The sequence below is a fragment of the Musca autumnalis genome, unplaced genomic scaffold (assembly GCF_047663935.1).
Source record: "Musca autumnalis isolate F117 unplaced genomic scaffold, ASM4766393v1 scaffold_1, whole genome shotgun sequence".
In the NCBI taxonomy this organism is placed as follows: Eukaryota; Metazoa; Arthropoda; class Insecta; order Diptera; family Muscidae; genus Musca; species Musca autumnalis.
The window spans coordinates 23,448,237-23,464,478 of record NW_027411644.1 but is presented as its reverse complement, the minus strand read 5'-3'; the positions used below and the strand labels follow the sequence as shown (position 1 = coordinate 23,464,478).

The 16,242-nt window shown below is 36.2% G+C and overlaps 1 protein-coding gene and 1 long non-coding RNA gene across 2 annotated transcripts; one reads left to right on the top strand and one right to left on the bottom strand.

The window, feature by feature from the left end:
- Positions 1-476: 476 nt before the first annotated feature.
- On the bottom strand, positions 477-4,148 carry LOC141394948 (uncharacterized). The gene is made up of 4 exons (XR_012410522.1): positions 2,543-4,148; positions 2,288-2,488; positions 1,427-1,582; positions 477-1,361 (listed from the first exon to the last, which is right to left on the bottom strand). It is a non-coding gene; the product is annotated as an uncharacterized lncRNA (long non-coding RNA).
- A 2,855-nt stretch (positions 4,149-7,003) lies between these two features.
- LOC141390397 (phospholipid phosphatase 5) lies at positions 7,004-8,338 on the top strand. The gene is given in 3 exon segments (XM_073963308.1): positions 7,004-7,518; positions 7,582-7,701; positions 7,704-8,338. Coding segments are annotated over 3 exon segments (849 nt in total). The 5' UTR covers positions 7,004-7,145; the 3' UTR covers positions 8,060-8,338.
- The last annotated feature ends 7,904 nt before the right edge of the window (positions 8,339-16,242 follow it).

Here is a 16,242-nt window from a genome sequence, read left to right as displayed (position 1 = left end):
TGTTTAACACCCGAATGTAATCTCTCCTCAGATTGTAAGCGAGTATTACATCTGTCTGCCTCACCACAATCGAATCGTGAACGTACACCCACAGCTCCCTGCTTCCGTACAAGACGTGTGGAGGTGGAACCCAGTACCGGTAGACCTGAAAAGAAAATCTTCATAACATCAATGCGTGGTCGTGGCTACTCCCGACCACCACCATCTCGAGGAGATTTGTTCCGTTCTCGCCCACCCAATACCTCAAGACCACCATCAGTGCATGTTGATGACTTTGCCCGCTTTCAATACCAAAAGTCCTACGTAAATATAACATATTTTCCCAAAAATTCATCAACCTACGTCAATCCGTTTGGACGCTGGAGTGGTTTCCACAGACGGACACACGGACGGACAAGAATTGCACGCTGAATTGTATATACCCCCATCCTATGGTGGATGGTTTAAAAAATACTTAAAAATAAAAGCACCGAGAGTTGTGTTAAAAAAACGCTTTATATTTGTTTTATTGAAATTCAAAGTTCATTGCATAAAATGTACAATATTCAAAAATCATTGTTCAGAATTCAAAATTTTTTGGTTATTTTTTAATTCATCTCTTAGTTCTGTTCTTTAAGGGAATTTACAAAATTCTTAACACAAAAATTCTAAAATCAAGAATTTCTTAAAAAATTTAATAAATATTATAATATAATCTATTCACGGAACCTTCAATCTATTCACGGAACGGAATAAACAATTCCATATTAATACTGTTTACAATTCCAGTAAAATTCTAATAATTCTCAATTTTTTTTTCCACAGTCATGTAAAAAGGAAATAAATCAAAAATATCACCGACGAAAAAATACTAAATAATAAATGGTAACATATATGTATGTACAGGTATGCTGTTTCTACAATGAGATGGTATGTATGGTATAGTATAATACTATACTTCAATGTCAAATTGTTCGGAATCTTTTTGTTTTTTTTTTTTAATTGATACTGGGACTCATTAACAGATGATGTAGATAATTTCCTTTTTAAATGCGGCGTTGTAACTTGCTTTTTTCGGTTATGGTAACACAATGTAGATGAGGGTATTTTTGTACTTTTTGCAAGCGTTCTAAGGCTGTCCCCCGTTTGTTGCTTAGTTTTAAGAATTTGTTTTATATTTTGTATTCTTTCTTGTTGGGTATTGCACGTGTGGCTAATGGGGAGCTTCTCCCGTTTGACAAGCTCTTGCACAGAGGAGCGTGGCATATTGAAATGTTTTGCTAACCCTCTTTGGGTATAATTTCCCGATTTTATAATTTCTATTACAGCTTTTACTGCTGCCTCCTTCTGTTCTGGTATTCTATAATTTGGGATTGTAGTGGCTGAAAATGAATTTGGGAGTGTAGTGGCCGAAAATGAATTTGAAATTGATTTTCCATGTACTTACCATCACTATCGCATCCAAAAGCCGAGGTATCATCTCTGATCTCCGAGGTATCAATCTCGCAGGTATCATCTCTGATCTCCGAGGTATCATCTCCGATCTCCGGGGTATCATTTGGTGTGATCTCCGGGGTATTAAAATACTCGGCATATTTCATTCCTGACCACATGAAACATTTTGAGATACATCATTTATTTTAGAAAATAAAGAAAAACAAACTACAAAAACAAACTACAATGAGATGGTATGATAATATACTATACTTCAATGTCAGCCCTATTCTGAACATTCCCATGGAAACAGTTTCCCATGGGAGCGAAATTTCCCATTCCCACGTTTTCCATATTCTCAACGACGTGGGAAGAGCAAAAGATGGGAGCTGGAATTTTGAAATTCGAAATCAGTAACACCAAATTATTATAGCATACTTTTGGGGGCAAATGCCTATTTGCATTGAATTCCCGGTTTTTATTTTTAAGTGAATAGAGTCAACGATGTGTGGTGTTGTTCTAATAAGCACATTTTCTTTAGAATTTGCGAATTGGTGTAAGCATTTTTTAATTTGTAGGCAAACATAAGTTTTGTGTATAAAGTAATAAGAACTTTTTAAGTTTGCAACGAATTTAAAAATTGTATGTTGATTCGGAATAATTTTAGTTAGGGGTTTAACGCGTATATCGCTAGTTTTACTTATTCCTAATGATTGCTAGAACTCGTATTTTGCATATTTTTAAAAAATTCAAAAAGATAAATTCGTATATTTTGTATATATGAATCTAAAACTAAAACACATGCCCTTGCAAAATTTCAAGCTTCTACGTAATAGAACGTTAGTCGTCTGATTTAAAAAACGTTTTAACTTACTTGTAAGAACTTTTTTTATGTTTCCTGCTCTTTCTTTTTTGGCATTGATCGAGTTCTTCATTTCGACAAGCTCTCGCACACGGGGGCGTGGAATATTGTAATGTCTTGCTAACTCTCTTTGGGAATAATTTCCCGTTTTTATAATTTCTATTACAGCTTTTACTGCTGCCTCCTTTTGTTCTGGTATTCTGTAATCTGGGTCTGTAGTGGGTGAAAATGAATAACAAATTTTTTTTTAAGTTTCCATGTACTTACCACCAATATCGCTTCCAAAATCCGAGGTATCATCTCCGATCTCCGAGGTGTTATGTCTGTACTATGACATAATTAAATAAGAAGACGCGTGGTCGATCATTGTTTAATATTAAAATCACTTTATTAATAAAACATTATAAACTAAAGGAAATAATACGTGTGACACTGTTGAAGGTTATAACAAGAAGGGAAGCTCATATTGAACAATGGCTTCTATGTAAAGCCTATGATTACGGTTTACAATAAAACAGGTATTGATAAATGAGTGTATAATGACAAACATTGATGACAGTAAAATACAAGTATAACAGATAGGGATTTCGATAAAGATAATGAAGGATACAACAATCTCCCACGCTAATAAAAGACATGGCCGCTTAAATATGGAGTGGTCTTCTGATACGGGCAGCTCTTCTAAGTGGTTTAGGCATTGTTGAATGTTGTTCTTGATTCGGTTGTGTCGTTTGAGCCAATGTGGACATAGATGGCTGTTTATCTTCAGTAAATATTTCGTTTTGATTCGACATGGAATTTCTTTGAGCCAATGTGGGCATAGATGGCTTTTGATGTAATGAGTCTCGATTCGTAGTGGACACTTGATGACGCTGTATTAGTGGTTGTTCCATTTGTTGACGTTCGTTGTGGGAAAAGAGTGTGTCAGAAGTAGTTTTGATCTGCTGTGGCTCACACGTTTTGTATATGTGATTGATGCGGCGTTTGATTACATACCCATTATCCAATTTGACGTAACAATGGGAATTTGATATTTTATACTGCACGACTCCGGATTTCCATTTTTGTTTGTGTTGTACGGAGCATTTGATCTGCACCCTTTCTCCCACGCTAATTTGATAAACTGCATGTTTTTTATTTTCTTTAGGCTTTTTGAACCGAATTGAATTTAAAACGTTTTTGCGTTTTTCATCATGTCCATACTTCAGGTATTCTGGATTTTTTGTTGTTAGAAGCACTTGATTTTCTTTTTCACATTTCTCGCGTAGAGTAAAAGGAACTTGTACTTCCTTTATAAAAACTGGTTTTGCACTTTCCTCACATCCATTTTGGTCTAATTCGTTGAAATCAATTTTTAGATGTCTTATCCACACTCTGCCCAATAATGGTGTATATTTTTCTGGAACGATATACATTTCCTCATTTGATTGTTTACCTTTGTATGAGACTTGCACTTTTACCACTCCAATTGGCACAAAAGTATCACAAGTGTACGACCGGAAAGCAATTGTTGATTTTTCGATTGGAATTTGTAATTTCAATTTTTTGAACTCGTTGACTGGAATTAATGTACAACCTGCTCCTGAATCGACCTCGAAGGCTTGTTTGCGTCCATTTATCAACACTTTTGTATTAAATTTATTCACTTCTGGTGACGCTATTTCTGTTTTGTTGTAAATGTCAATAATTTTGTTTACACCATATTCGTTCGATGAGAATGATTCTATATGTGACGTTTTGTATGTTTGTTGTTTTTGTTGTCGCAATTTTGTTTTTATGCATACATCTTTAAGATGTCCAACCTTTTTACACATAGCACAGTACAATTTGTTTTTGTTGATTTTGCATTCTCTTGACATATGGCTACTCTTACCACAACGTAAACACATACCATCAATGCCCAATTCACGGTAGTTGATTTTATTAAAAATTGATATCGTTGATCGATTACTTTGATATCGGTTATTGTACCTTTGATAACCGTTTGATGTTTGGCGCACAAAATTTACATCACTTGTTGCATTATTTGATATTACATTGTTGTTGATTTTTGCAGCTTCCAGCACTTTAGCTTTTTCCACAATTTGTTGAAATGATTCTTCCGGCTTTTGAAGTAATTGCTCTCGAATGTTGTTGTCGCGTAGACCTCTGATGAATTGTGCCCTGGAAAATAGATCAGTGACAGACTTCTTACACATACACACAAATTCGCACGTAGCGGCTCTTTTTTGCAATGTTGTCACAAATTCGGCAATTGATTGATTTTCGTTTTGCACTTCTGATAAAAACCTGTGTTGCTCCACAAGAATGTTCTTTTTTTGACTGTAGTGTTGATCGAGGAGTTCAATAATATCTTCATACTTCAGTTCCGAAACAGTTTTTGGTGCGGCCAATGTTGAAATGGTTGAATAATTTTCCGTTCCAATGTATTGCAAGAGTAGCTTTGCACAAAGCTCCTTGTTGTCGAAAACGTTTTTTATTTGAAAATGAATTTCTAGCCTTTCTTTATACGATTGAAATGTTTCCACTTTTGGATTAAATGGTTCGAAATTAGAAATTATATTGATGCTCGTACTGGATGTTGCTTGCTGCTGTGCCAATGCAGCAGTCATTGAGGTTATGGCTTCAAGTAACCTTTTCATTTGTTCGTCGGCCATTTTGAAATTGATTATTTTCTTGATCTTTTTGTATTGTTGGAAAATTTTGTTTTGCACTAGTTTATCCTCGTACCAATTGTTATTTATGAGTTGACGTAATTATGCCAATTGTTGTCTTGATTTTTTTTATCTTGACAATTCGATAGCTTGAATTTTTTCTTAATCCATCCTCGTTGCAATTGTTGTTACCTTGATCATTTTATTGTTGAAAATTGAATTGATTTTTCTATTTGAAATTTGAAATGTTGAAATTTCAATTGATTTTTTCTATTTCATCCTCGTCGCCAATTGTTATGTCTGTACTATGACATAATTAAATAAGAAGACGCGTGGTCGATCATTGTTTAATATTAAAATCACTTTATTAATAAAACATTATAAACTAAAGGAAATAATACGTGTGACACTGTTGAAGGTTATAACAAGAAGGGAAGCTCATATTGAACAATGGCTTCTATGTAAAGCCTATGATTACGGTTTACAATAAAACAGGTATTGATAAATGAGTGTATAATGACAAACATTGATGACAGTAAAATACAAGTATAACAGATAGGGATTTCGATAAAGATAATGAAGGATACAACACGAGGTATCATCTCCAATCTCCCAGGTAGCATCTCCGATCTCCGAGGTATCATCTCCGATCTCCGAGGTATCCTTCAGGGCGATCTCCGAGGTATCCTTCAGGGCGATCTCCTCGATCTCCTTCAGGGCGATCTCCGAGGTATCCTTCAGGGCGATCTCCGAGGTATCCTTCAGGGCGATCTCCGAGGTATCCTTCAGGGCGATCTCCTTCAGGGCGATCTCCGAGGTATCCTTCAGGGCGATCTCCGAGGTATCCTTCAGGGCGATCTCCTCGATCTCCTTCAGGGCGATCTCCGAGGTATCCTTCAGGGCGATCTCCGAGGTATCCTTCAGGGTGATCTGCGGAGTATCCTTCAGGGTGATCTGCGGAGTATCAATCAGGGCGATCTCCGGGGTATCCTTCATGGTGATCTCCTCGCTCGAGATAATGTAGGAGGTTCATGGTGCCATTAACCTTTCTACCATTTCAGCTTGCCTTTTTAAAATGTTCTCCATTAAAGTGTTTTGGCTTTTTAGCATTGTAGTAATAATGCCAGCTGCATTATTTTGTCCACTACTGGCATTCATTTTAGTTGGCCAAGTTGGACACTATTGTTGGCCAAGTTGGACACTATTGTTGGCCAAGTTGGACACTATTGTTGGCCAAGTTGGACAGTATTAATTCACAATAATAACACTGGAAAAAGCTTTGGGTATGTTTTCTATCCAAGAATCGCGATGTGTATGCACGTTTCAAATATAAACAAAATAATTGTTCTGCGTGTAGTTAAGATGCTAAGGGCCTTAAAACATTATTTGATCGAAGAATTAATGCCTTATAGATACGCTTTTTTGGTCAATCCTTACATAAAAGTCTAATGGAAACTGGCTAAAGCTCAAGGATCAAAATACACAAATTTATGAGGAACCAATCATTATGTATTGTTCGAGGTAATAGCTAGAGTGTTAAACAACTCTAATCAACAAAGGTTTTGTTTATAAAATCCATCGATTTCCCAATAAATGCTCAAATTATAGGAAAATAGCTGCAAGGACAACATCCTGGTTGTGGCCACATCAAAATGCCTTTTTTGTTTTCAAACAGCCTTCAAATCTATTAAATTCACTACTAATAACTAAAATATTGTCAACTCTGACTCCAAACTCAAATAAAAATTGTTTTATTCTCCTTTCTCTTGCACACTCCTATTTTTTTGAACAAAAATTTTTAATTTTTGTAAACAGTAAATAATTTAAAACATATTGCCACATTTCTGTTAATGAAATAACAGTTGCGATGTCAACAATGTTGAACAAATGCAGAATTGACGAAAATGGAGAAGATTAAACTTGTTTTTTGGACCATTCCATTTTGTGTATGGGCAAGACGACCTTTAGCTCGTCTCTAAAGATGACCTTTAGCTCGTCTATAAAGACGACCTTCAGCTCTTCTATAAAGACGACCTTTAGCCCGACTCCCCTCAACTCGTCTAAAAATTCCCTTCAGCTCGTCTTTAGTTTTCCACATTTATCTCCCGACGAAAGACCGCAACACTCTAATCCTAATTTAATTATTTCTTTCTTTTTGAATCTTTAGTAAACTGGAAACCCAAACCGCCTTTAAACGTGTCATACACCCCGAAGAAATGTGGATGTATAAGAATCCACGAACCCAAGATTATGTTTCACCCTTAGCTTTACTGTTAGCTGTTATAATTGGGCCATTGTTGGTGACATCATTTCATTTAATGTTTACCAAAGATAGAAGAGATTTTCGTGCCGCCTCTTGGGCCTGGACTCTGATATTGGGGTTGAATGGCTTGGCAACAAGTCTACTCAAAATCAGTGTTGGACGACCAAGGCCAGATTTTTACTATCGTTGTTTTCCCGATGGCATTATGCATTTGACAAGCAATGTCACATCAAACACCGACAATATGTTGGATCTTTTCAATTGTACCGGCAGTATTACCGCTATTAATGAGGGACGTAAAAGTTTTCCCAGTGGTCATTCGTCATGTAAGTTTAATAAGAATACAAAATCCGTCATATTCCTAATATGTTTTCTCTCTCCTCTTGCAGTTGCATTTGCTGGTTTTGGTTTTATCACCTACTATGTAGGCGCCAAATTTCATGCCTTTAACTATCGTGGACGTGGTCAATCTTGGCGTCTTTGTATTGCCATTGCTCCACTAGTTTTGGCTGCACCTGTGACTACCACCATCATTGGGAAGATGTTACCGTGGGTGGTATTATTGGTCTAGTTGTATCCTACTATATTTATCGACAATATTATCCCTCAATATTTTCGCCAAATTGTCATCGCCCACTTACTAGAATAGTACAACAAATAAAAAGAGAAATACCTGAAAGTGAAAAGACCACATCCACATGTCGTCCGAGAAGACGTCTTGTATCATACAAACGTGTACCCAGTGAAGAACTTAGTGAGGCTAGTCTAATGTGTAAGGAACAGATGTTAAGCAATGGCCAATTTAATAATGAAAATGACAAGAGGCCACTTATCAATGATCCAAAGACAGATAATAAATGGTTTTAAATTGCAACAACAAAACCACTGAATGTAAATCAAGATTAATTTTAATATTTATATATACATTATATAGATAGATATCACGATGTCGGATTGTATCGACGGGAATATTAATGAGCTGTGCTTTTCTTTTTGAGTTTTTGTTTTTAGTCGTTTGTAAGTAGTAATAACATAGAGAAGAGACACATTGTATTATTTTATTCTAATAATTTATAGAAACAACAAAGTGGATAATGACCGACGCTTAAATGTGTATGTAATTTTAGAAAGTTATATTATGTTTATTTTTAAATAAATATTCAAATAAATACTACTTATAAGATTTAAGGTTAATAAATAAAATTAAGAAATAAAAAAATATTAAAAATTAAATTTGTTTAGAAATTATTTTGAAATTGTTGGCAACCCTATGCCTGAGTAAACGTCTGTTCGGTTTGCAGCTGATCGCTTAATTGTTTTTTATCTTAAATATCAACTGTGCCTTTTGTAAACAATCGAATACTTTTGTGGAAAGATTATTTTGTACCGGCAAATTGAAATTCAAAGAATATCTCAGTCAAATACTTTGGTTTCAAAATACTAATTTTTACTGCGTTACGCAATTATTTCATTCTTTGCTATTCTGCTGTTTCTCTTTCCTTTGACTGGAAGTGCCTTGCTGTTGTTGCTGTTTTTTTTCCTGTCATTCTCGTTTGTGTTGTTAAACATTATGCCTGCAACAAAGAAACAAACATTGTGTGGTAAATGTAATGAACCTGTGACAAGAACCCCAGGCTCCCCAGGCTCTATTCAATGCAACATTTGTGGTAAATGGGTGCATGGACCCTGTGCAAACTTAAGTGAAAAGGAACTTGCTGCACTTAAGGCAATTAGAGTCAGTGCCTTTATCTGCACCACTTGTGAATCTAACCTCGATAAAAACCGTAATAGCCATGTTGCAACGTCCGATGACTTACAAAATATCAACAAGAAACTGGATTCATTCACTGCTGTGCATCAGGGAGAGCTGGGCTCAATTAAGAAAGCGATTGAAAACATGAGTGCGCAAATGACGTCCTGCCTTAATGAAATTAAGAATGATATTGCAAGGTGCAATGAGAAAGTTGCTGCTGTTGAAGCGTCGGTTAAAGCACTGGAGGATGAGAATAAACTCCTAAAAGCCGAGAATAATGCCTTGCATCGTAGATTGAATCGGGCAGATTTTCTCATCAGTGGACTTCCTGACGGTTTAAATGATTTGGTTGAAATTGTGATTTCTATTGCTGCTTTTTTTAATGTGAATTTGGAACGTCGTGATGTCGGTTTAGCTTGTTACATTAATAACAGGAAGCATATTTTAGTGAAGCTTAACTGTGCAGAACTTCGGGATGAAATCATGCGACAATATTTTAAGAGTCGATCCTTAAAGGTCTCTGACATTCTGCCAGCTGATGGTGGAGATATTACGAGAAGGGTGTACTTGAATGACCACTTTTCTCCTGAGGCTAGTAGCTTGAATGCAGTATGTAATAAGCTTCGTCGACAGAATGTTATTTCGAAGTACAGAATCGTTAATGGAGATAAAGCTAGAGCGAAAATTACACTGCCTGATGGTAAACAAATTGAACGTGATGCTTCTGGTTGTTCTTTATTACTCACAAGTCATAATTGATTGATTGAACTATTTTTTCTATATGTATTTTTTCCATATTGTGAAACCTGGATACAACTGTAGCTAGTTTGCAATTTCGATTTTACCCCTATGAGGTTTTTTTTTCCTTTTTCAGTTGGATCCGGGTTCAATTATTTCTTTCACAGTTGTATACATTTGCATATGTTGATATTTTATTGTTGGATCTCTTTTTTTTTAATTTATGCGATGAGCTGTATTATTGATTGAATTTTTGTTTATAATGAATCGTGTTTGCAAAAATTTCTCGCATTTATATTTCTTTACTTGGCTCCCTATCTGCTATGTTTTTGATGTCTTTTAACGATAATCTCGGTCCAATAGTATGTGGTAACTCCTACATAAACAGTTTATTGCATCCATATAAAAATAATTTTAAAATTGCTCACTTGAATTGTAGAAGCATAAAACCAACTACTAAATTGGATGAGATAAAATGTATTTTAAAGGACAATACCTTTGATATTTTTGCGATTTCTGAGACATGGCTTTCATCTGATATATTAAATTCTGCTGTTTCTATTCCAGGCTTTAACATGTGTCGTAATGACCGTCAGATATCTGCTAGAGGTGGTGGTGTTGCAATATATGTTTCTAAGGGTCTTCAATACAAGTGTGTTTTTAAAACCTCAGTTCAACATTGTGAGTCTCTTTTCATAGAGTTGCAATTTTCTAGTACAAAACTTCTTTTTGGTGTTGTATATTTGCCTTCGGGTAATATAGATGTTTTTGAGAGCCGTCATTGTGACATTTTTTCTGAATATACTAATATATTGACTGTTGGTGACTTTAATTGCAATTTGTATAATCCTTCGAGGGCGAATATGTTTCGGTCACTATGCACTAGAATGAATCTGAGTATCGCTCATAACTCGAGTCCTACACACTTTGATTTAGCTAATCGGACAACATCTCTGATTGACTTCATGTTAGTTAGTGACTGCGCTCTTTTAGACTACACAAATCAAGTTCAGTGTCCTGCGATTTCCGACCATGCGCTTATATTTGCTTCCCTCTCTTTTAATTATAATCCTTTACCAGATTTTATTGAACTCCGTGATTATAGGAACATTGATTGGAATGGGTTACTTTCTTTCCTTGTGTCTTTTGATAAAAACTTAATTATTGGGAATGCTGATGTGGATGTTAAATGTTCCTACGTTGGCTCACTCTTTGATCGCCTTTGTTCCTGTAGTGAGGAAGGAAATAAGGTATTCTGGTGATCCTTGGATGGGGTCTAGAGAAGTCAGGTTTGCTACTTCGATGAGGGATTTGTCCTTCTTATCATTCCAAAGAGACCCAACTCAGCAAAACTGGCGAATCTATTGCAAATATAGGAATAAGGCTAAATCTGTAATTCGCAAAGGGAGGAGACTTCATTATACAAAGCTTTACGGTAGTATGGATTCTACTAGGATTTGGAGGATTCTCAAGACTCATGGTTGTGCGGGAAATGAGAGCGAGTGTATCAATATCGATGTAAATACCATTAATGAGTTCTTTGCTAATGCTACTGATGAGTCTAATGGTGCATTAGTTAATGTTAATGACTTCATTGATTTTGATTCCTCATTTTCATTTCGATGTATTAATGAAGATGAGCTCATTGAAGCAATGAGTAAGGTTAGATCTAAATCTGTTGGTATTGATGGCATACCGATATATTTCATTAAACTGGTTTTTCCGTATATCTCGGATCTTATTTTGAATCTTGTGAATACTATATTAACTTCTTCAGTCTTCCCATCTGTGTGGAAGATAGCTCGAGTAGTGCCAATTCCCAAATCCAGATCTGTTAGGGATTTGGATGACTTAAGGCCCATTTCAATTTTACCAGCCATATCTAAGATTATGGAACATATCATTAAGAATCAAATGCTGGAAGTCTGTTCAAGTCGGATAAATGACTGTCAATTTGCTTTTCGCCAGGGACATAACACTACCCACTTGTTGCTTCAGCTAACCGACTCTATTCGTGAATCCATCAATGATGGTATGTTAAGTGTTCTTATATCTTTGGATTTGTCCAAAGCCTTCAATTCTATTGATTTCTCCTCTCTTGTAATAAAATTAAGGGATGAGTTTAACTTCTCTAAATCTGCCTGCAAACTTATTTTTTCTTACTTGTATGGTAGAAGTCAGTTTGTTGTAGTGGATGGTTGTGAGTCTAGTTGCCTTCCCCTGTCCTCTGGAGTGCCGCAAGGGTCTGTTCTAGGCCCACTTCTATTTATTTTATACATGAATGACCTTCCTCTTCACACGAATTCGTCATGTTGTTCAACTTTTATTTTTGCAGATGATATATTCTTGCTTTTTAGTGGTACACGTGATGCTTCCAACATGCTTGAATGTAATATTAATTCAAACTTAGATTGTTTTGTTCGTTGGGCTACAAGGAACTTATTGAAAGTCAATCCTTCTAAGACCAAGGCTTTAGCTTTTTGCAATAATAACTGTTCTTTACCACCCATTGATATCTTCTTGGGTCACACTAAAATTGACTTCGTACAGCAACATAAATGCTTGGGAGTAATTATCGATTCTGATCTTTCATTCAAAAGCCACATTGATTCTTTGTCTGGTAAAGTTTGGGGCATATTGCGTAGGATTTATGGTTCTAATTTATATCTTTCTCACCGAATAAAGTTATTACTGGCTAATTCTCTTTTGATGTCCCAAGTATTGTATGGACTTGAGGTGTATTCTGGTACTATTGGCGCCAATATTGACAAATTGAGGTGTATTGTCAATACTATTACACGTTTTTTGTTTAATCTTCCTCGAAGTAGTCATGTATCAGGTCATGTCATTCGGTTTCTAGGTTGCTCCTTCGATATGTTCATAAATTACCGTTGTACGTTGCTTTTTTATAATCTTATAAAGAATGGTATACCTAGTGCCCTAAGGAGAAGATTTACTTTTTTACATTTTAATAGAAATCCCCAAATTTTTATTCCTTTGATTTGGAAGGATGTGTATTCTAGGTCTTTCTTAATCAGAGTTGCACGGTTTTGGAACTTTTTACCACTAGAACTACGTATTTTTTCTCACACCAATAATTCTTTTCGTTTGAAAATCCTTAGATACATTCAGGGGCTACCTGAACAATAATATTATACATATATATATGTATATCGATATATATGTATATATATATATATATATATATATGCCACTCTTTAAAAATCAGCATATGTTGAGTTACTACTCTTTGGACATATATTTTTTATTTTTTTTGTTTTTCTTTAACATTTTATGGCTGGGGAGCCGAATAAAAAATATATCTGCATTTAAATAATAATTAATTGTTATATATTAATATATTTAAGTACATTAAATTGAATTTATTATTTTATAACTCAGGTTTTTTGTCTTGAGATACGTTTATTTGGCCATTGAGGCTTTGAATCATGTATGAATTTTGAAATAAATAAATAAATAAATAATATATTTATGAATTATGACCTTGCAGCTCATCTATAAAGACGACCGTTAGCTCGTCTATAAAGACGACCATTAGCTCGTCTATAAAGACGTTCTTTGGATCGTCTATAAAGACGTTCTTTGGATCGTCTATAAAGACGACCTTTAGCTTGTCTATAAAGACAGCCTTCAGCTTGTCTATAAAGACAGCCTTCAGCTTGTCTATAAAGACAGCCTTCAGCTTGTCTATAAAGACAGCCTTCAGCTTGTCTATAAAGACGACCTTTACCTCGTCTATAAAGACGACCTTTAGCTCGTCTATAAAGACGAACTTTAGCTCGTCTATAAAAACGACTTTTACCTCGTCTATAAAGACGACCTTTACCTCGTCTATAAAGACGACATTTACCTCGTCTATAAAGACGACCTTTAGCTCGTCTATAAAGACGACCTTTAGCTCGTCTATAAAGAATAAAGACGACCTTTAGCTCGTCTATAAAGAATAAAGACGACCTTTAGCTCGTCTATAAAGACGACCTTTAGCTCGTCTATAAAGACGACCTTTAGCTCGTCTATAAAGACGACCTTTAGCTCGTCTATAAAGACGACCTTTAGCTCGTCTATAAAGACGACCTTTAGCTCGTCTATAAAGACGACCTTTAGCTCGTCTATAAAGACGACTTTTACCTCGTCTAGAAAGACGACCTTTAGCTCGACTATAAAGACGACCTTTAGCTCGTCTATAAAGAATAAAGACGACCTTTAGCTCGTCTATAAAGAATAAAGACGACCTTTAGCTAGTCTATAATGACGACTTTTACCTCGTCTATAAAGACGACCTTTAGCTTGTCTATAAAGACGACCTTTAGCTCGTCTATAAAGACGTCCATTAGCTTGTCTATAAAGACGACCTTTAGGGGTCGATTATGGATAGCAACCGAACTGCAGTTGCGTTGCCCACAGCAAATTTAGTAATATAATTTTCTATTTCCGCATTAAAATGTATACTTTTTTACAATAAAATTAACATCTGAAGGTTCAAAACACTGATATTGATTGGATTTGACAACAATTTCCGTCTTTTTACTAATTTTAATTGCATGATTTTCTCTTCTGTCACCGCAACTACAGTTGAGTTGCTATCCATAATCGACCCCTTAGCTCGTCTATAAAGACAGCCTTCAGCTTGTCTACGAAGACGACCTTTAGCTTGTCTATAAAGACGAACTTTAGCTCATCTATAAAGTCGACCTTTAGCTCATCTATAAAGTCGACCTTTAGCTCGTCTATAAAGTCGACCTTTAGCTCGTCTATAAAGTCGACCTTTAGCTCGTCTATAAAGACGACCGTTAGCTCATCTATAAAGACGACCGTTAGCTCGTCTAAAAAGGCGACCTTTAGCTCGTCTATAAAGACGACCTTGAGCTCGTCTATAAAGACGACCTTGAGCTCGTCTATAAAGACGACCTTGAGCTCGTCTATAAAGACGACCTTGAGCTCGTCTATAAAGACGACCTTGAGCTCGTCTATAAAGACGACCTTGAGCTCGTCTATAAAGACGACCTTGAGCTCGTCTATAAAGACGACCTTGAGCTCGTCTATAAAGACGACCTTGAGCTCGTCTATAAAGACGACCTTGAGCTCGTCTATAAAGACGACCTTGAGCTCGTCTATAAAGACGACCTTGAGCTCGTCTATAAAGACGACCTTGAGCTCGTCTATAAAGACGACCTTGAGCTCGTCTATAAAGACGACCTTGAGCTCGTCTATAAAGACGACCTTGAGCTCGTCTATAAAGACGACCTTGAGCTCGTCTATAAAGACGACCTTGAGCTCGTCTATAAAGACGACCTTGAGCTCGTCTATAAAGACGACCTTGAGCTCGTCTATAAAGACGACCTTGAGCTCGTCTATAAAGACGACCTTGAGCTCGTCTATAAAGACGACCTTGAGCTCGTCTATAAAGACGACCTTGAGCTCGTCTATAAAGACGACCTTGAGCTCGTCTATAAAGACGACCTTGAGCTCGTCTATAAAGACGACCTTGAGCTCGTCTATAAAGACGACCTTGAGCTCGTCTATAAAGACGACCTTGAGCTCGTCTATAAAGACGACCTTGAGCTCGTCTATAAAGACGACCTTGAGCTCGTCTATAAAGACGACCTTGAGCTCGTCTATAAAGACGACCATGAGCTCGTCTATAAAGACGACCTTGAGCTCGTCTATAAAGACGACCTTGAGCTCGTCTATAAAGACGACCTTGAGCTCGTCTATAAAGACGACCTTGAGCTCGTCTATAAAGACGACCTTGAGCTCGTCTATAAAGACGACCTTGAGCTCGTCTATAAAGACGACCTTGAGCTCGTCTATAAAGACGACCTTGAGCTCGTCTATAAAGACGACCTTGAGCTCGTCTATAAAGACGACCTTGAGCTCGTCTATAAAGACGACCTTGAGCTCGTCTATAAAGACGACCTTGAGCTCGTCTATAAAGACGACCTTTAGGTCGTCTATAAAGACGACATTTAGCTCGTCTATTAAAGTCCCCTTAGCTCGTCTACAAAGACTTCCTCCAGCTCGCATATAAAGGCAGTTTTACATTGCAGTTTATATACTCCCCTTAAGGGTTGTTTACACCATCTATCAATGTCGTATGAGATGCCAAATTTTCTACCTGCGAATGTTGTACACATAGTGTAACCACTATGAAAATTTTCATCTATCAAAATGATTTGGCAACTCATATGTACATTTTTCATTTAGGGAGCGCTCTATTTGATACGGCATTCTCGTATGTAAACATAAATTTATCAGCTGTTTTCTGACATTCTCAAATAAAAAATGAAAAACAAAATCTTTTAAAAAAGAAAATGGAAAGGTATGCATATTTGAATATTCAGTAAAGTAAATAAATGGCGTTTATAATGTTATTTTCAGATCGATTGGTCGAAAGAAGCAGTCTTTGAAATGATTGTTTGGTGGCAAAAACATGAATGCCTCTATAACTCCAAACACCAATTCTACCAATTCAGTTTCCTTCAACCAAAATTAAAATTTGCGCAAAATTGCCACTCAACAATGACAAAAACAGCTGTTT